Raw genomic sequence first — 19,876 nt, forward strand, 5'->3', positions numbered from 1 at the left:
TCTACGGATCCCAATCTCAATATTGATCCATATATAAAGCGCAACTGATTATAAGGCGCACCATCAGCGATTATCGGCGATTATAAGGCGCACCATCAGCTTTTTAAAAAAATTAAGGCTTTTAGGTGCGCATTATGGTGCGGAAAATACGGTACAGTGAGATCTGTACAAGGGGTTACCAACATGGTGAGGTATACTTCTAAAAATAACTCGTCAGTATAATGCACCTTTTTGCTGCTAGTCTTTTTTTTTTCTTTTTTTTTTTAAATCTCAATTGAATTGGAGTAAACTTGAAAAAATAATACTAACAAATGACGAGATTATCTTTCAGGGCAGGTACCCATTTAAGTAGTCATGGAGGCAATTAACTGACATTATTTTTAGTAAATGGGCTTTGCTTGGTTTCATTTAACAACTTTTTCGACTTGCATAATTTTGATTTTTATTTATTTTGTAAATTACTTTATATACTTATTATACTGATACTTACTTATACTTGGGTTGGGTCGAAATTTCCCCCAGGGTTCAAATTGACTTTCAAAGGTTTAAAAAAAAAACAAAAAAAAAAAACGATGCTGAGATATGGTGAAATAAAATCGCTATGGCATTTCGTGTTCTGTTAGCATTGTGCTAGTTAATGTTACCACAACGATAACTTACATGTTTAATTAGTTCACAAAAAAGCTTAGATTTAAATCTACATTTTTTTCAATAAACATTGTCTCTTTTGTTGTCAATTTCACAAATTTGCTTCAACTGGGTGTGATGACAAATGGAGTCTTCTTTTCCATTGCTTCAAATGATATTATGTGATACAGCCTGTCATTTATTGACAAAGAGTGAAAACGGGCGTTAGGTAATCATTTTAAAAGAGTATTTATAGTTTTTTGTTTTTTTTTTTAATCCCAGATTTTCACTTGTCTGGTACATATCCCTCACAATCAACGGGGGTTAACTGTTTTATGTTACAGTTACATAATAGTACATGCCGCAAAAACATCAAGATTGCCTCCAAGCTGCAGGGTTGGACACCTAATTCCGACCCTACGGGGAACCTGCACCTGATAACAGTAAATCTGTCAGTGACAGTTACTCCTCTCTTTGCCAAAGACACAGGTGATTATTGTGGTTCCTACAATACATGCTAAGCCCGCATTTCCAGGTTGTTCCATGTCTCTAACAGTGAATTATTCATCATGTGTTCTCGGCGACTCATCGCATGCGTGTACTAAAAGTATGAAATATGCATTAGAAAGATAAACAATAGTTACTAGGCTGTGGATGGAGTATTTCAGTGGCTGCGCTAGCGGCAGCTGCTAGTGCTAGCCGTGGGTTGCTCAGCTACAGTTTTGGCCACAGTTTGACCTGGAAACAGGCAAAATGTTCTGAAATCCAAACAACTCAAAACAGTTGCTTGATATAATATTTGCCAGATGATTAGAATTAAACATTATAATGCAAAGTTCTTATGCCGGTGGTCGTGGTAACTGAATCGGTCCAAGCAAATGTACGAGTACTAATTGTGGAATTCCATTGATAAAACCTTAAATGATTTTAGTGTGCTTGACCTTCTTCTTATTCAATTATTATCCTACTCGCCACATACTGTAGAAGCTCAGCACTTATGTTTGCTTTTTACACAGAGTGTGCGTCTATATATAGGTCTTCCCAGCACTTGTTCTTTGTCGAGCGTGAGTACGCTGAGAGCCTCTTGAGTCAAATTCCTGTTTGCCATCGACATGCGAACCCGTGACAACAAATTCAGTAGAAAATCCGAGTAAAGGCGCGGCAAAAACACGCGCTTTGCTGCCAAGCTTGATTAAATGATTTGATTTAGGCTTTACCTAATCAGGATTTCTAAACGCAAGGTAAAACAAACCGATCACAGATCAGATCATAGTATGTAGCAATATATTGTATATTTAAGTAGGCATGAAGAGATCATTATAATACAAGTAATTGTATATAAAGTCATGATTTGGTTTACAGTATAGTGTATGCTGTATACAATCAAACCTGGCAAACTTACCATAATACCCCAAATATAAGTACCTGTGGCTAGGACGCACTCTGAATTTGGGGGTAAAATGCTGGTATTTGGTACCGCTGCTCTATAAGGGCATAATTTGGGAGTCACCCCATTATTCTCATATTTCAATAAGAAATATTGAAGTTCTGTCAAGAGACCCATCATGCTTTTATTTATTTCTCTCCTGTTTTTTTTTAAACATTTCCTCTTTGATGTTTGCAGGGCGTGACTGTTATCTGAATGTTGTTGCTCTGTACTACTTTTTTCACGCCTCTCCCAAACTGCACCGCTACAGTGACAGAACGAATCATAGAGTATCTGGCTCAAGGGGTCACTATATATTTGACAACATGGACATTACAGTCAAAATATGGAATTTCTAGAAGACTCTCCTCTTAAATCATGCCACTAAAACCTTAGATAAACCGTGTGACTGACAGGTTATCAGTCAGGCTTTACCACGCCCACGCGCTCTCACAACACGCTTTCAGTTGTTCTGTTTCACCCTTGCATACAGATCGCATCGGTTTTATTGGTCTGTGTTCTTTCCAAATGTTCCTTCCCGCACTCTTAGCCGCGTCTTTGCATTCTGATGAGCCAGCAAAGCCACTCGGGTACACAAAGCAAACAAACTGACCTTCTCCTCGTGACCTGGACCCGTATCCAATATGCCTGTTTAACATTGGCCAGCAACAAGGACGCTGTTAGCGCTCCAAACGGGGGGAGGAATACATTTGTGGTATCAATACTCTTAATGTGGCCACGTGCCGCATGTAACGGTACATTTCCAAGGCCAACAGAGAACAGGTATGCATGTGAAGGTGACTTCTCTTACCTCTCGTCCAGTCAGAACATGTCGCGCCAGCTTGACCTTGGCGAAATTGCCCTTCCCGATGGTCTTGAGGAGGCGGTAGTTCCCGATATGCGGGTGCTCCTCTGTGGAAGTAAAGGAGTTGCGACATCGCGGCAGGCTGTGGCGACTCGCCGACTTTGTCGGGGGGACCGGGGGCTCCACAAAGCCATCCACGGACGAGTGCTGGAGAAAAGACCATAGGCCATGGTTAGTGCCCGCGTTAAATGCCCTGGCTTCATCATGGCATCTCACAGGACAACTTTTTATTTGGCCTTATTTGGCTTTTCTCTGTGGTTTTGTGGTTTCCACATTCAGAAGCATCAATGATTTTAAATGAAGTGTGGATGCTTCATGTGTGTTAAAGTGGCAGTTGTCTGATATTTACAATTACCTACAGACCTATGCTAACTTTATTACACTATGTTTATGTGTGAAACCAACCAGGCTTATGTTTGGTAGATAATAGTTTGAAGTTCTCGATGAAAATACACATTTTGACAGAGATGCCCATTTTGTAATTTTACAAAAACAACCTCCTTAAGGTCTTGACTTTCGTTTCCCATCAGCCAAAAGGTTAAAATGGTCGTTATTGCGGTGTATTTAAAAAAAAAAGGTTAAACAAGACTTTCTCAAAACTAGGGATTTCAAATTGTTAATTTGTAAGGAAATTTTTCCTTCTCTGCTTGCTGAGGTGCATTTTCCCCTAATGAGCTTCCATAGCTTCTGCATTCCTCTTGTTTCCTTCACATTCACGCCAAACAGAAGACTAGCGCAGCAGGGCTTAGACTAAAGAATCGAACGATTTGTTTCTAAAAGACAGGAGTTGTATCATAAGTGGTCTGGAAATTGTTAGGGGTTTGCGGCGACAGACGTGGAGCAAGTACTGCTGCAACATTTGTTCGAAGTACAAAAAGCAGCTGCACAACGAATTTGTCAGGAACTAAAACAGAGGCACCTACCCAATTATGTAAAATGTCAAGCTTCGCGAGGGGGAACAAGACAGCGTTAACCAACAAAAAGCAACATACTGTGCAGTCGTTTACGTAAAGAAGCACGTATGATAAGATCGGAGCGGGATGGAGAGCAATCACGCAAGCGCCCGCTTTGCACATTGCTAGAGATCAAGCCCCCATCCATATTGTAGCTACAGTGAGAAAGACTGGGGCAGAATTGCAGCAGCAGCAGGGAATGCCTCAAACCAGAGGCAGTGGACAGGCTGCTCTTCCTTGCCAAAAATATATTTAAAAAAAAAGGAGAGGCAACGACTTCAATGGAAAAGAAAAGAATAGAATATCTTTATTGTATAGCTGTTATTCTAAGAAATTTGCAGCACCTTATCTAAATAGTTTTGTTTATATTCTAAGTGATATAAGTTGCAACATTAATCTTTAACAAAGTTGAGAAAAAGTTTGCACCTTATCAATCTCATACAATGTTCTGCTATGCTACATTTCTTTACAGAATGCAGCCCAAAGCGGGTGATAAACTCCATCTAAGGCTAAATACCGGCACAAGACCGATAGTCGACAAGTACCTTAAGGGAAAGTTGATAAGAACTTTGAAGAGAGAGTTCAACAGTGCATGAAACCGTTGAGAGGTAAACGGGTGGGGACCGCGCAGTCCGCGCGGGGGATTCAACCTGGCAGGGCGCTGTATGACTTTGCCGTTTTTATGGATGGGCTACCAGGACAGAAGTACAGTGGACCCCGGGTTATGACATCCCTGGCTTACGTTTTTTTTCACGTCACGAAGTCGAATATTAATTTTCTCGTCTGCTCTTTAAGGCATTTTTCCCGGTTTACGGGATCAACAACGATAACAAACTTTAAACTTGAAATACAAAGAACACTAGGCTATACGCGTGCATTACCAAATAAAACTCATTATTTTTCATTCATTGAACAGTTCACTAAATTTCTACATGTACTGTTGCGTTCAACCTTACACTTTATGCTGCTCCAGAGCTCCACAGATGAAATTGGGTGTTTATTCAACCTAATTTATCTATGGTAAAAAAAACAAACAAACAATAAAATGGTATTTTGAGGGTTGGGGATCTGCATTTATGATGCTCACCTTTGATTCTACTGTGATTCTACTTGTGAAACATGCAAAGGCTGAGTTTATACTGCTGTTTACACAAGACGGCACAAATAGTAGCAACCCGCATGCTAATCTAATGAGCTCGCCATGTGAGCTCCTCTCCCTTAGTGACACACTGACCTTATCAGCACTGGATGACACTCATTCATTTCAAGATTCTGAGAAAATACTCAAAAATTCCCGCAGAGGCCTTCTAACAAAACAGTGATACGAATCGCAGCGTTCTGGCATGTGAAGGTGAATTAAAGGCGGCTCATGGCGAATATAACGCTGGCAATGAGAGCTGTTGGCACCAGGCGGGGTCAAAGCTCCCGTGATCCTCTGTTGCCTCCAGAGCGCCACACCCAGCCGGAGGATAATTCCCCGGTGCGGTGAGCCGGACCGGACGGCTCCCGTTTCAAGTGGGGAAATGCTACACCCTGCAGGGTGCGCATCACCTCAGCCTGAGCGTGCATGCTGACATCCCATGAGTCACTGGGGCGCGTTTGACAAAAACAATTTTCTGCAAGAGACCACATTGTATTTTTTACATCACCTTCAGAGGATTCTTGGCAAGATTCACTAGTTAAAAAAATTGATTGAACACTTGGCCTGCTCCCAAAACACTCTGAATGAACCAAAACGAAGAACCGGGACAGGTTCTTCTAGATGGGCTAGTGCGTCATGACGCCGTGAAAACACACGCTTTGCTTCCCAGCCACACAAAATGAAGTGATATGGAAAGCCGTTGGAGCATTAATTTGTCATCCTTGACAGTCAGGTTAAGGTCACCAGCGCGAGTTAGCACACCAGTAGAATGACTGGGGTGCACTATTTGGAATGGTATCCCTACCTGTATTATATTCAGCAATTCCATGAGATAAATCACGTACCATCAACTACAATTACAATGAAATTACAATGACAATGTGCATACATATAAACCTCAACTAAATAAACGCTAACTACATTGTGCTAACGAGTCACTATCAGAAGATACTTTATGTCCCAATTCATTAGCTCTTAATTTGACAATGAAGGCAAACATTGTGCTAAGAAGTCACTATCATAAATTACTATATGTTCCAATTCATTTACTCTTAATTTGAAAACAAAAATTAACTATTCATGTCACAACATCTCATTTGATTTGCTGATACCTGCAGAAACGCTCATTAAATCTCACATACCCCCTGAGGTGCCTTCATGAACCCCTGTTTGAGAACATTTGTGCACCAAAGATGTATGAGCGTGCGGAATTGGATCACTAGTGACAACAAGGGTGTATGTGGACCTCAAGGTGGATATCAGGGAAATTATAGAATAAATACTCTAACGGCTTTCCATATAATCGATGTAACGTCTTCAGGGAGGTCTGATGCCCACACGCATAAGATTGTCCACTAAAAGCCTACCGTCTCTCTTGAGTAATAAAATGTTATGCAATGTTCAGTTGATAGTGGGCCTGGAGCTAAGAGCTGGAGTCCAACTCATTCGAGCCCTGGTGGCCTTTTATTTATTGATTTCTTACATAGCTGACACATATAGACTGTATATACAAAGTCTACACACCCCTGTTCAAAATTTAAAGCATCTTTTTTGAGAGGTGTGGGGAGATATAAAAACAAGGCATTTTCCTGCACCCTATAACCTGAATAAATCGAGAAAAAAGAAAATCTCTAACAGAGTGCATGTAAAAATAAACAACTGAGATAAACTGTTTGCAGAAAATTGCAGCTGTGAGGATGTGGCTGTTCAGATTTAAACAATCCCATGCAAACTCATGTTGAATGGGAATCTAAATTTGTAAGCATGTTTTGCATATTGTTACTCTGCCCTGCCAGATGGCCCCCCAAAAAAATTTCAAGAGGTGTTCAACAACAGGAAACGTTGTTGGGATCACTGACTGCTCGAACAAACAACATGAAGGAGGTGCTGTGTCATTTTGACTAAAAACCTCCAAACTCTTCATGCATGAATATTTTGAAACTGGGACTGTGCCTTTTGATTATGACAGTGTTGTGTTTACATCTAACACATATTTTGGAATTATTTCCAAAACATCAAAGTTGGCTTTGATAGTAATGGAAAAAGTTTAGAAACTATGTATATAGTTCAGTTTCAGTTTGTTAAATCACCAACGCCTGGAATTCAAATAGGACTGCAGAATTTGCAGCTACAACTTCTGAATCGGTGTAAAGGCTGAGAATACCACATTAGGTTCAAGTGAAGTCAAAGTTACAACTTAAAGTGTTAAACCGAGAAAATGGCTGGTGTGACCTTTAAAACTGAGCGATGAACACACTTGGTTCACACACCTCAACAAAAGGTCATGTTTAAGCAATTTGACCATGCTTTTAAATCAAATTGCAGTGCTTTTCACTTTCAGCAACCTAACACTGAACTAACTAAGGTGTCTACAGAAAATGTAATTTCACATTGGCTTCAGGCCATACGCAAAGTATTTTTAGGGGACGGAACAAAAATGAAACTAAACATTTATGCCACCATATATCACCCTACATGTCGTCATGCAAAATCCTAACTATCCTATATGATATTTGTTGAAAGTGTTAATCAGACCTTGATAGCAAATTAATGAAATAAAAATTGGAAAGCATCCCAATGCACTCAAAACATCAAAATCCAAGAATTTACAGCACCAAAAACTCCTATAATCCAAACACCAGTTGGCCCTCTAAACACAACAAAAGAGCTGTTTTGTTTGCTTATTGTGCAGTCACTGACGAAAAATGGCATCCCGAGTACTCAATATTGAGAATGCAAGCATTTTCAAGCACCTCAAAACAACAGTGTTCAACTCAAGCATTCCCAAGTATGTGAAGCACCCACACGTCAAAATTCAAGCATTTCAAGCACCGTCGGAACCCCTGAACACAAAAAGAAGGGGGTTGGTGTGGTAATTGTGCATTTCTGAGCATTCTGACATGCTAAAACATCCGAAATTCAGTGTCACAAGCATCCCTGGCACTCCAAACATTCGAAATCAAACATTTAAGAAACCCGTCTCCCTAAAACATTAAGCATGCTAATGAAAGCATCTCAAGTACCTAGGGAACCCCTGAACATCAAAAGGAGGGGTTTGTGTAGTTATTATAACATCACCATGCAAAATAAAAGCAATTTTTGCTATCTCAAGCAGCATTTACATATTTTAAGCATGCCAAAAGATGGCAATTTCAGCAAATTAAAACAAGGGGAGCCCTGAACACAAAAAAGGAGGCGTTTTGCGTGGTCATTGTTGCTGCCACAATTTGTCCAAGACACCTCCGACTAGCTTGAAATAAGTATTAGCCTTATTCTAAATATGTCAGCGTAAAAATTGGTAGCATAGGCTGATCGGTGTCGTGTCATGGAAGGGGGGGGGGTAGAATCCCCCCCCCCCCCAGTACTAAGCGTGCGGCTCGGGGGCCCACGAGGTGATGGATGTCACATTGCGATGCTTCCGAGCGAAAAAGTAGGGCAACCTAACATCCCCCCACCCTAAATATTGACAAGACCCCCGTTATTTACTAACACCTTGCTATATATTCAACCAAGAAGGTTGACGCAGTGCGTTGTCTAGGTCCAGCTTTTGCCAGCCCTCAAGCGTCACATCCATGCCAAGTGCACCTTCCGTGCTGGGTTATTCTAGTCCCGGGTGGGTTTTATTCCCGGCAGAGGAAGGGAAAAGAGGCGGTGGGATGAGTCCTCATTGGCCGTGTGCGGTTTAGCCCTCCCTCGAACTAAGCTAGCTGCCATTTCCCACCGCAAATGAAACAACGCCTCACAAAACAAACCGCGAATAAAAAATGTGGACGACTTACGTTCTCGGTGTCACGCTCGTTCACCGTGGGCAATGGCGTCCTGGTCGACATCTTGTCTGAGGGGGAGGCCGCTCGGCGGACGGGCACAGGGCGGACGCGGCGGCGGCGGCGGCTTAGAGTCCCACCTTCTCTCTACATCCCCCCCTTCCTCAGCACAAAGCCAAGCCGGCAGGAAGTGCGCAAGCGGCGGCCTAGTTTAGCGCAGCATCGCCCGGCCAACTGGGGCCCCGGCCGGCTTTCCGTTCGGCTCCGAGGGTCGGCGTGAGGAAGCTAGGCCGGCTTAGACTAGACGAGCACCGAAAGGAGGAGGAGGAGATGGAGGGAGGGAGGAGAGAGAGAGAGAGGGAGAGGGAGGGCAGGAAAGAAGATGCGCATCTCAAAACCTCCCACCGCGAAGGATGGAGGTCTCTCTCTCTTTCATTCTACTCGATGCTCTCTCGCTCTCTTCCCCTTTGTCTCCTCCTCATTGGCGTTACCAGCAAACAGGCAAGCAGTTAGCGCGGAGACAGTGATTTAAATCCCGTGTAAAAAGCGACGAGGGAGTGTTCAGCCCTTGACAAACCGGTCTACATTAAATTGGGGGGGGATCGTCACCGGGTGGAGTGAATGAATGAATGAATGAATGAATGAATGAATGAAGGGTGCAGCATGACGTTTTGTTAGATTAACGTACTGTATTCCAATTGGCTACGGTTAGTTGAGATGCTAATTATGTGGTAAACATGCCTTAGCTACCTAGCCGCAGGGTGAGGCCTGGACCGGAAAAAAAACAATTGAGTCGACACTGACATCTGTTGTGTCGAGTCGGTATTACAACTCACCGGTCATTGCGGTTGAGGTTGTCTTTAGTCGCCACACTTGGTGCGTTTGATATGAAAAAACTTGACACTACGAAAATTCGTTGACAAAAGGGATCGTTTTTCTTTAAAGTGTCAAAATAATTGTCTTAAAAAAAGGGAGATTAACATCCATATGAATAGCTGACATTGTAGTTGGCAAACAAGAGGTTTATATCATCAAGACCTATGTAAGTTTAAAGAGCTTTTAAGGGGAAGCAAACTGTGTTTAAATGTTTTGAATGTGTTATTTAAGGACATGACATTTTAAAGACTTTCAGAACCTTGCAAAAATGATCTCTCGTTTTCGAAAAAAGTAAGAATAGTTAGTGATAAGGGTCTTTCTTTGTTTAAGAAAAATACTCAGATTATCTCCCCTGGGTCTCCAACGACACATTTTGCCTCTCGTAGAAAATTTATTTTGCATCGCTCAAATTGGATTAAATTGCCTGTTTTGAAATATCTAAAAATTATCAACATTATCAAAATCGATATGTCGGTATAAAAAAAATAACAAAGTAGCTTTCAACTTTTGGGCGGGCAAAGGTGAGTGCCACTATGCAAGTGATAAACAGAAATATTTAAATGAAAACATTAAAAGGAGACGACGGAGTATTCCATTGTATATTACTGGATATCTAAAAGAAAATGGGCACGAAAAAAATATTTTTTTAACCAACCAGATAGAATTCAGTAATCGCAAACCAGAGTTAAATGATCACACAAAATTCGTCACGAAAAATGTCGGAACAACTTTTGTTTGACAATTGTCGCATACCTAATTGTCTTTTGAAACCTAACAATAGCACCAAAATACTCCACAGTAATTTTCTTAAAACAGTATGTCCTTTCTACAGTTACTTGGGCCTTTATCTGTACTGGCATACAGAGTGCACATGAGAGCAGTGGCCTGTAGGTGTCAGGTCATACCAACAAATGTTAGCAGGTGAACTTGCATGTTTGGCAGGCGTTTGAATAATTTTCGTTTGTTTTTTGGGGGGACGTAAATGTGCTAGTGTAATGTGTACCTTAGTAAATTATAACATTATTTTCTGTATTCTCTGTAACTTTACTCTTTGTTATTTAGTAAATAGAATGAATATGTTATATACTTACTATTTACTATACAGTCCAATAATTCATATAATGATGTTTAGAATTTATTTTCATGGCGTGATGCAATCAAAAGCCACAATTCGACTGTTTCAATTAGCTCTTGCCCCTGAAAATACTCTCAACCGTCAATATGCGTTATTGTGAATTCTTGTGAAACTTACTGTTCCCTCTGTGTTCCCTTTCAATCCCACACGAGACAATCACAAACACAAGTGCTGCAGCAAATAGATGGAAATGCACCCTTTGTCCATATTTTTAACAGTAATACCCCCCCTGTTTTTTTTAAAGGTGGCTCACTCACAACACATCTCACACGGTTAAAAATATAGCTATATCTGCTTGTATTTTACAGAGTAAATTTTACTTGCGTACAACGAAAATGTTGTTTACAGTCAGCCCAGTCAGCTGTACAATAAAAGTAGATAAATTATCTGTGAAAGTCCAGTGAATGCTTTTCGCCAAGCTTCTTGTCCTCTGCTTTGTCAGCAGTGAGGCCCCAAGAGTAACAATGGGCTCAGCATGACGCCATGTATCACAATAAGTGATGATTATGGAACTTGAAAACCACTGCAGAACATTCTGCACAGCTTGGAGGCAACTGAAGTTATTTTGCACCCTCCAGCAAGCGACAAGGCCCTCTCTCTATTCACCTTTGCCTGAATAAATGTCACAGGAAAATATTTTGTCTTAGCTGATGTTTCGCGATAGCAGAACAAAGAGACGGGATCGTTTGGGCGAAACAAAATAGGAGGGTTCAAACGCTGAAGCTTGGCATGAAAAGGGACATTTTTCGAATTCTACACATCTGATCCCAAAATGGATTGGCTCCCAAACATAGCAGATCTTATCTTGTCTGAGAGCAAACAAATGGAATCGTCTAAATTACCCCACTTTTTTTTTTCTTATAAGTCACGGAGAGATATTTAGCTGATACGCTTCCATTTTTGATCTGATAATATTTACAAGGCCCGCATCAAACTGCGCAATCAAACAATGAAATCCAATGCTCGCTCCCTCCTGGAACCTGGTATACTTTCAAATTCTTCTACTTTCAAGAAGGAATTTTATGAATGTGCGCAACATAACTCACCTGTTTTTGCCATCATCTTTTGGCATCTCGGGACCAAGGGAATATGTTGATGTGAGTTGAGGAGCTTCATGTTTGCTGCAATTTTGTGGCATATATTACCTGCACTTCTTGTGTATGAAAATCATTTGCAGATTTTCTGTCGCAGGGTTTGGTCCTGAAAAGGGAGAACACTATAAAGTAAGTTTGCAGAGTGACAGTTTTGTAGGTATTGCTGGACTCAATATTTGCTGGGCAGGAAATTTGGATGTTTACATTAGGCTTGTGATTAGTTGGGGGAGAAAAAGGTGACCAAGTTGGGTAAGTCGACTTTTAAAAAAATATCCATGACTATGTTTGTGCCACAATTTTTTACATGGTCTTTTCTTGCAGATGCACGCAGTGTTGCAATGCTTACCACAGAAATAGAACCCCACAAAAAAACAGGATGGCACAAGTTTGGGATTAAAAAAGTGATCAAATTAAAGAAAGAGGTTCAATACTTACTGATATTTACATTAGGCTTATGATTAGTTGGGGGAGGAAAAGGTGACCAAGTTGGGTAGGTCGACTTTTTAAATAGGTTGCCAAAAAATATCCATGACTATGTTTGTGCCACCATTTTTTACATGGACTTTTCTTACAGATGCATGCAGTGTTACAATGCTGACCACAGAGATAGAACCCCACAAAAAAAAAACAGAATGTCACAAGTTTGGGATTAAAAAAGTGACCAAATTAAAGAAAGATAACTGAAAGAACTGAAGTGGTAATCACTAGTGTGCTAATGCTAATCGCGATTAGCATAACGTGGGTAAATTTTGTTGGTGTCGAATAAGGTGTGCAAGATAATAAACGATGAGTATTCATAGCCACTCACTTCAACTCATGCACAGCCTTAGTAAAAAACAAAATTTGATCAAATATTACATGGGGGGGTATCATTATTTGATTAAATGATTAAGAGGGTCAACCGTTTTTTAAAAATGTGAAAGTGACAGCCCTATTATTATAGTTTTATAGTTTTCAATATCCCCCTATGACCCTACATATTCGTTTGTGTTGTTTTTAGTATGTATCTTCGGACTCATTCTAGCAACTCTACTAAGTCCCGGTGTGCTCAGTAGAGGACATCCTGGTCTTTCCAAGGGTGTCTCATGTTTGGGTGGGAGGAAATTAACTCGACTGTTTTGCTGAGACAAGATGGACACAACAGAGACACAAATGAATAACACTGGTCTCGGGTGGACATGATTGTTTTTTTGGTTAGCTTTGACATTTTTTTTCAGTTTAGTTTTTGTATTACTTTTAGCTGGAACTACTGCAACATTTATGCTAATCTTTTCTATCGAACCTCTTTTTGAATGCTAGCAAAATGCTAACAGACTTCAATTAGGCGAGAACATTATTTTAGTTTGGTTGAACGCGTGGGCGTTTAGCATGAAACGAGCAGCTAATTTGGAGCATGTAGCGATAGCATTAGTTGAATTGTAAGCTGAACGGCTTTTACTGCGTTTGACTTTGCGGATTGCACTCTATTCCTGGGAATGACTTACACTCCTCCTAACCTCGGAGCATCCGCCCAGGGAACGTTATTCGTGCCTGGGATTCCAACGCTGCACCTGAGCTGCAATGCTGCGGAATGTAATGGGCACTGACACTGGTTTAATGAGTGCATGTACACCCAGGGCCAAATGCAATTACATGCTCCCACAAGCAAACATCAATAAAAAGAAAGAGAGAACGAGCAAAGAAAGAGTGAGAGAGAGAGAGAGAGAGACAGCCGTGAATAGCTTGCGATACCAAAAGCTAACTGCATTTAGCGGACACACTCGACGGAGGATAAATATTACAAACTTGAACACTTCGAGTATTTTGGGGTTCAATACTTTCTGACTTTTTTATAACACATGAGAATTATAGTGGGCTAATTCCATTTTTGTCATTTTGCAGGAGAGTGATTTCAAGTTTTATGGCTGCAATAAAAACTGGGATTTATACCTAGGTGATTTATATGGCAATGATGACTCCTGGATACGGGTATTTGCAGAGTTTGGCATTTTGCCATACATAATGATTTTGATGAGCAACAATGACGCTTTTATATATAATTGACTTACTGCAGTTTCATAATATAGGTTGGATCTCGGTCAGGCTCATCAAGCCTATCTGAAAGACAAAAAAACAAAGTGGGATTAGAAAATAATGGTTGGCAAAACAGTGGTTTGGGTTGAAAATTCTTTCGATATGTCATGAAAGATGATTAATGACGTTTTTCACATTTTCGGAACACTATATGGCAGTGGTTCTCAAATGGGGGGACTAGTACCCCTGGGGGTACTTGAAGGAACTTCAGGGGGTAATCAGGATGTTAAATTAAACAAACAAACAAAATCCTTTACAAATAATGATTCAATTAATTGTTTCAGGAAAATATAAGTTCATAAAACAAATGTTATGCTCAGTCGGTTGTTCCATTTCTTTTTTGTAAAAAGCCAGATTCTCCCCCATACTACAATGGTTCGACCCAACTTGTCACATGCCGCCTCTCGTTACCTGTCAAGTTAATTATTTATTTTTGTGAACACATCCATACTATGATCCCAAAAGAGGACACTTATTTTTCTGGGGACAATATTTATTTATTTCTAAGAACACGTCTGACACTTTGTTTACTTTTTTGGGGACAAACATCTATTAATAATTAAGTTAATGATTTATTTTTTAGAACAGATTTGAGAACACGCTTTATGTATAATATTTTTTGTGGACATATATATATATATATATATATATATATATATATATATATATATATATATATATATATATATATATATATAAATACACTGTATATTAGAACAGGTTTGACACTTTATATTGATTATTTTTGTGGAAAAAAAAAAAATATATATATATATATATATATATATATATATATATATATATATATATATATATATATATATATATATATATATATATATATATATATATATATATATATTTTTTTTTTTTTTTTTTTTTTTTTTTTCTGGATCAATACAAGTAAAGTTTGAAAGGATCTAAAGTTTAATGAATCAGACACTGATTGTATGTTTTAAATTTTTTCATCATATTTTTTCATAATATACCTGATTGTTTCTGTATTGTTTTGAATATTCATTACTGTATTTATGGACTCTTAAAAAAACATAAAAATATGTCTTTGGGAGGGAATGAGTTTAACAAATTAAAGCACAAAGCAAAATCTGAAAAAAAAAAACATGACTCTTGCCCCATCACCAACACATTGAACATAAAATGAAGGATGAGAATCAACTGACGAAAGCTTGAGAAAGCAGTTAACACTTGGCACGGCAACGGCATGCACCCTGCTCGGACAAGTCAACAAAATGTGGTATGCCGAATATTTTTGGTAGGCATAGATACGAGGCCGCCCAGGAATTTGATCAGGCGACGAGCCAGCCAGCCGGCCGGCCTCCGGCTCGTTATTATTACCCAGCGGCAACGGCAGCAGCACGCCCCGTAGCTTGCGATAAGTGAGTAGCGCATCCAGAGCCCTCCACCCCGCTCCTCACCTGCCCTCACCTGCTCGTCTTGATGGCTGTCACTCATGCATGCGATCACGCCCACGCATGCAATGGCCGCTTAGTATATCAAATGGAGAGGGGGGAAAAATATGGGGAACATAGAAAGTGTGGAGAGGACAGTGAACAGAACAGAACATTGATTTTTGCCATGTAGCTTTGGACTATAAGCCACATGTTGTAACATCAAATATTTGCATAGAAAAATGGTGCATGGAAGTTATTTTCAGTTAGCTTGTATTTTGTTGTACAGTACAAAAGCTTGGACACACCTCATTCTTTTTTTTTTAAATATATTTTCATGATTGTAGATTCTCACTTTAGGCATCACAATTACTGTAAACATTGGACTATAAGGCACTACTTTTTTCTCACATTTTTAACCCTCTGACTATGTAATGCAGCGCAGTGTAGCTGCAGTTCTGTTTATTAGGCAACAGGGGGCAATACCCAATAAACAAAAGGTAACCGAAGAAGGAGCTATCAAAGTATTGATTTTGAGTTTCAACAGCTATTTTACTCACTACCCGTGGGCACACCCCACTAGTAAACGCAAACAGGTGTGTTACTGTTTTGTTGGCGCAATATTCGATCAATTTGATTGTCAGTGCTGGTGCTGCTCTTATCTCTAAACATGCAGATATGTTTAGTCTGTGTTGAAGAAATGTTTTTTATTTCGCTGTTGTGCCTTATCAAGTTTAATGAGTGAAATTTTTTGCTTTATCAATGAGGTTGGACCATCCCTTATCAGTTTAATACACACCCGTCAACCCGATCAGACAACTGTTAAAATTCTTAATTTAATGAAAAAGATCTTACCTTGGAAATCAGTTGTCTATGTTAAAATGATTTTGGAGGTATTGACCGAACTGGAATTATGAAATTAAATTTATTCCATAAAAAAAGACTATTATAAGCTATGATGAATACCTCGTTCTTTTTTTTTTCAATATTACAAGTAGTAAAACAGCATTCCTGCTGTCTATAAGAGAAAAAAGGCTTGCAACATGAATTTGTGAACATTTATTATCCAGATTAATCTTTCATTTTTAATGACTGCAGTCTATTCTGAGGCCTTGTTTAATCGATCTGTCCATGTAGTACAGTATGTATCCTACCCGTCATGCATCCACCACCAAGTAGCCGAACAACCACAATGATAAACATAAAACGGCACGACTGAGAAATATTACCTCCGGATTTGTGATACGACTCTCGTATCTCATTAGATTGCGAGGGTGTTGAACTCAACACATTCAATGGGCCCTCTGACAAAAATAATAAAGATTTTCTCACCGATATGAACTTTCTGCATGGTAGCTATAATCATCACGCTTTTACAGCGTGTTTGGCCTTGTAATTATGTCATAATTCAAAGGCTTCCCTGGTGAGACGCGCGCACACACACACACACACAAAAAGATCAGGTTTGTGGTTGTGTTCTCTGAAGAGCAAGCCCATTAATTGTCAGGATATAATTATGCTGTCTCCACCCCTGGGGCCTGTCTTGTTAAGTCAAAGTAATGAGAGAATGTATGTTTTCCTTATCACAAGATGGGATTGGGCTGCATCTACAATAACACGTTCCATAGAGGACACCAACTGCGAAGGCTGGCATGCCGAATGAGAAAATGTCTGAAACATGGACTGATATTTTAAAATAAAATATTAAACAGAATACATTTTTTTTAATGTCACCGGGAATAAATGTGGAATTTATTTGCTGGGCGCTGAAAAATAATTTTTGATATAACAACAGATATTTTAATGATGTGAATGTTTTGTTGAATGTGTCTTTAAAACCTCCCGAGTGAAATATTCATCAACCGTTAGAAAGTGAGTGGTGCAAAGAAAGAAGGCGAGTGAGGGGGTGAAGGATCCCTCCAGGGGGGGTGACTCATGCACATGCAGCGCAAAAAAACAACAAAAAAAAAAAAACCGGAGCGAAAGACGGGAAACAATGACACACGGATCGTTTTACAATTTACCATCACACCACGCCCAATTTTATTCTAAAGAAATTGAGCGGATAGAAAGCGCACGCGGTGAGGGGGTGTCGTAAAATGTATTTCGTGGCGCGGTTCATGAATTCAAGCACGTTTACGCGTCCACGTAAACATTCAAACACACGCAGTCCCTAAACGCCGTAATCCAAGGCAGTAACGCAGTATAGCTACGCGCCAAATCAATGTACACAAAATCGCGTTGCTGTGACGTCACATATATGACGACTTTAAACATAATGGACGTTTACCAACGTGTTCAAGTCATGTCATGTCTGCATTTCTGCTTCTTGTGTCCACAAACGGGAATGCTTCACTCAAAATTACAATTTTTCACCACATTCAGACGACAACAATTTGGAGGTTTGTTACGTTGATATTGAATGGGAAACATTAGCAGGAACCGTTAGCAACATAAAATGATAAAACGTTATGGTGGGAATTAAAAAAAAAATGTAATTACGGGACCTTAGTTGTGGTCATGTGCTGTCGCAAATTTGGGAGTGATTTTCATGTTTTTTACAGATTTTCACAACTCGTTTTCCTCTCTCGGCTTTTCAAGTAACCAATCAGAGCAAATGAGGCGTTCAAGTTTTTTTACTGCCTCGGAAATTTTTCTTTTGTATGTAGATTTTTTTTTTTCGGAAGAAATGGCTTCGTATTACATCGTGTAACAGTAAAATTCAGCTACAGTTATGATTTGAGATAAAATCATGACACTTTAAAACATTAAAAATTTCATTTAGAAAAAAGCTATATTGTAATTGCTAGTTTTCACCGAATTCTGGTGCAATTTGAGCTTCTAAACTGTGTTTTTGGTTAAACTTTTTACTAGATATAATCATGTTTGAAATATTTCCTACTTGACCTTCTTCTACTAATGCCAACGTTTAGTTTTACTTGTTCTACTGTGTTATACATAGTTTTCCTTTTGGTTGTAGTGCTACTTATTTTAGTTGTTCTATGACCTCTCATTTTGTTCTGGTTCTTCTTGAGTTGTGGTTATATCCTTGTGTTTGTAAATTTTGCAGGCTAAGTAATGGCGGAGAGCATGAACTCTGACCTACTGAGGTCTACGTTCACCCGTTTCGCGATCCACGGAGATGCCAAGTCTAGCGGAAAGGAACTGAATGGGAAAAACTGGGCCAAACTCTGCAAGGACTGCAAGATCACAGACGGCAAGAACGTCACTGTAACTGATGTGGATATTGCCTTCTCCAAAGTCAAGTGAGAATATCTGCATTGCTCTTTCCCAAGATGCGCCTGAGTGAGGTTACGATCAGTATTGGATGAGTGTGTGAGCATCTGGGTGTGAGCCGTGGCACACAGCAGCTTTTGTGAATGTTTTGAATTTGTATTTGAGTGTTGGACTAATTTCAATAAACAGCTGAAAATGCAGGATCTTTCCTTTGTTTATTGAATAGGACAGTCAAAATGAATGCGACATGAAATCGCAAGGAGCATGGATGAAATGCTAGCAATGAACAAACTAAGTGTAAACAACCACTTCAAGTGATTCCAGAATTCTGACATATCTCACTTTGCTCAAAGTTAGAAAATGCGGTTGTGTATTTGAGTTTGTATATTTGTGTTTTTGCAGGCAGAAGTCATCCCGCGTGATCAACTTTGATGAGTTCCTGCAAGCTCTGCAGGAATTGGCGCCTAAGAGGTTCAAGAACAAAAACCGTGAGGATGCCATCATGGCCGTCTACCATCTGGCAGAGAAAGGAGAACCCAGCCAAACTGGAGTCACGGTTAGAACAAAGATAGATGCCAAGGGTTGGATTCAGAATTGTTAGCAGAATCATCAGATAGCCTTAGGTTAGCCTTAATTGCTAATCCTTGCATTTTCATTAGCAATGGTGTTAGCATTACGTTGAGGTTACAATAGATAGTAATAGCGTTAGCATATGATTTGTTAGGCTTCTACTCACAATTGTTAGCATTAGCATTGATGTTAGTATTATTAATTAATAAGGCTAATCATTCTGTTGGATAAGCATTGGTTATGAATAGCTTTATCTTTAGTGTTGGTATTTAAGTGTTATGGCGCTAGGTTAGCTTTAGCATTGACATGGGTGAAATTATTGTTACTTAAGTGTAGTTTTAGGTGTAAACGTGTAACTAGTTATCTCACTGTGGTGTGTTTTTGTGTCGCTCAGAAAGCCGTAAAAGCCGGCGCAGTTGGACGTCTGACGGACACGTCTTTGTACACGGGGTCGCACAAGGAACGCTTTGACGAGAGCGGACAAGGACGAGGACGCGAGGGACGAGTGGACATCGTCAATGACACGGGATACGTCGGCGCCTACAAAAACGAAGGAACTTACGATGCCAAAAAGTAAATATGATGCACACAAACAGGAAGCGTAAGCCGGCTTCAAATTTGTTATTTCCCATCTGGTGACTGAACCCAAATAAATACTTTGTCACTAAACGCGTGAATGTCTAAATACTCACACATAAAGGTTTGT

General features: G+C 39.7%; 2 protein-coding genes across 8 annotated transcripts in view; one reads left to right on the plus strand and one right to left on the minus strand.

Moving 5' to 3' along the window:
• Positions 1 to 9,315, minus strand: part of LOC148420026 (serine/threonine-protein kinase MARK1-like) — a 37,409-nt gene extending 28,094 nt beyond the window's left edge. For 2 of the 6 annotated variants that reach the window (XM_088421443.1, XM_088421440.1), the window contains exons 1-2: positions 8,792 to 9,312; positions 2,865 to 3,065 (exon numbers count right to left, since the gene is read on the minus strand). In XM_088421443.1, the coding sequence (XP_088277569.1) occupies positions 2,865 to 3,065; positions 8,792 to 8,842 (252 nt within the window). In that variant the 5' untranslated portion in view covers positions 8,843 to 9,312. Of the gene's footprint in view, positions 1 to 2,864; positions 3,066 to 8,791 lie in introns of all 6 variants that reach the window. The other 4 variants (XM_088421442.1, XM_088421437.1, XM_088421439.1 and 1 more) reach the window with 4 other exon arrangements.
• Positions 9,316 to 11,963: 2,648 nt separating this feature from the next.
• Positions 11,964 to 19,839, plus strand: LOC148420027 (tubulin polymerization-promoting protein family member 3-like). 2 transcript variants are annotated; one of them, XM_088421962.1, is made up of 4 exons: positions 11,964 to 12,010; positions 18,434 to 18,629; positions 19,003 to 19,156; positions 19,565 to 19,839. In XM_088421962.1, exons 2-4 carry the CDS (start codon positions 18,442 to 18,444, stop codon positions 19,745 to 19,747), a joined length of 525 nt encoding a protein of 174 aa, XP_088278088.1. In that variant the 5' UTR covers positions 11,964 to 12,010; positions 18,434 to 18,441; the 3' UTR covers positions 19,748 to 19,839. The 2 variants fall into 2 exon arrangements, with proteins under 2 accessions (XP_088278088.1, XP_088278087.1); XM_088421961.1 differs by lacking the exon at positions 11,964 to 12,010 and adding an exon at positions 17,619 to 17,765.
• The last annotated feature ends 37 nt before the right edge of the window (positions 19,840 to 19,876 follow it).

The sequence above is a fragment of the Hippichthys cyanospilos genome, chromosome 8 (assembly GCF_059441005.1).
Source record: "Hippichthys cyanospilos isolate Australia breed blue-spotted pipefish chromosome 8, RoL_Hcya_1.0, whole genome shotgun sequence".
In the NCBI taxonomy this organism is placed as follows: domain Eukaryota; kingdom Metazoa; phylum Chordata; class Actinopteri; order Syngnathiformes; family Syngnathidae; genus Hippichthys; species Hippichthys cyanospilos.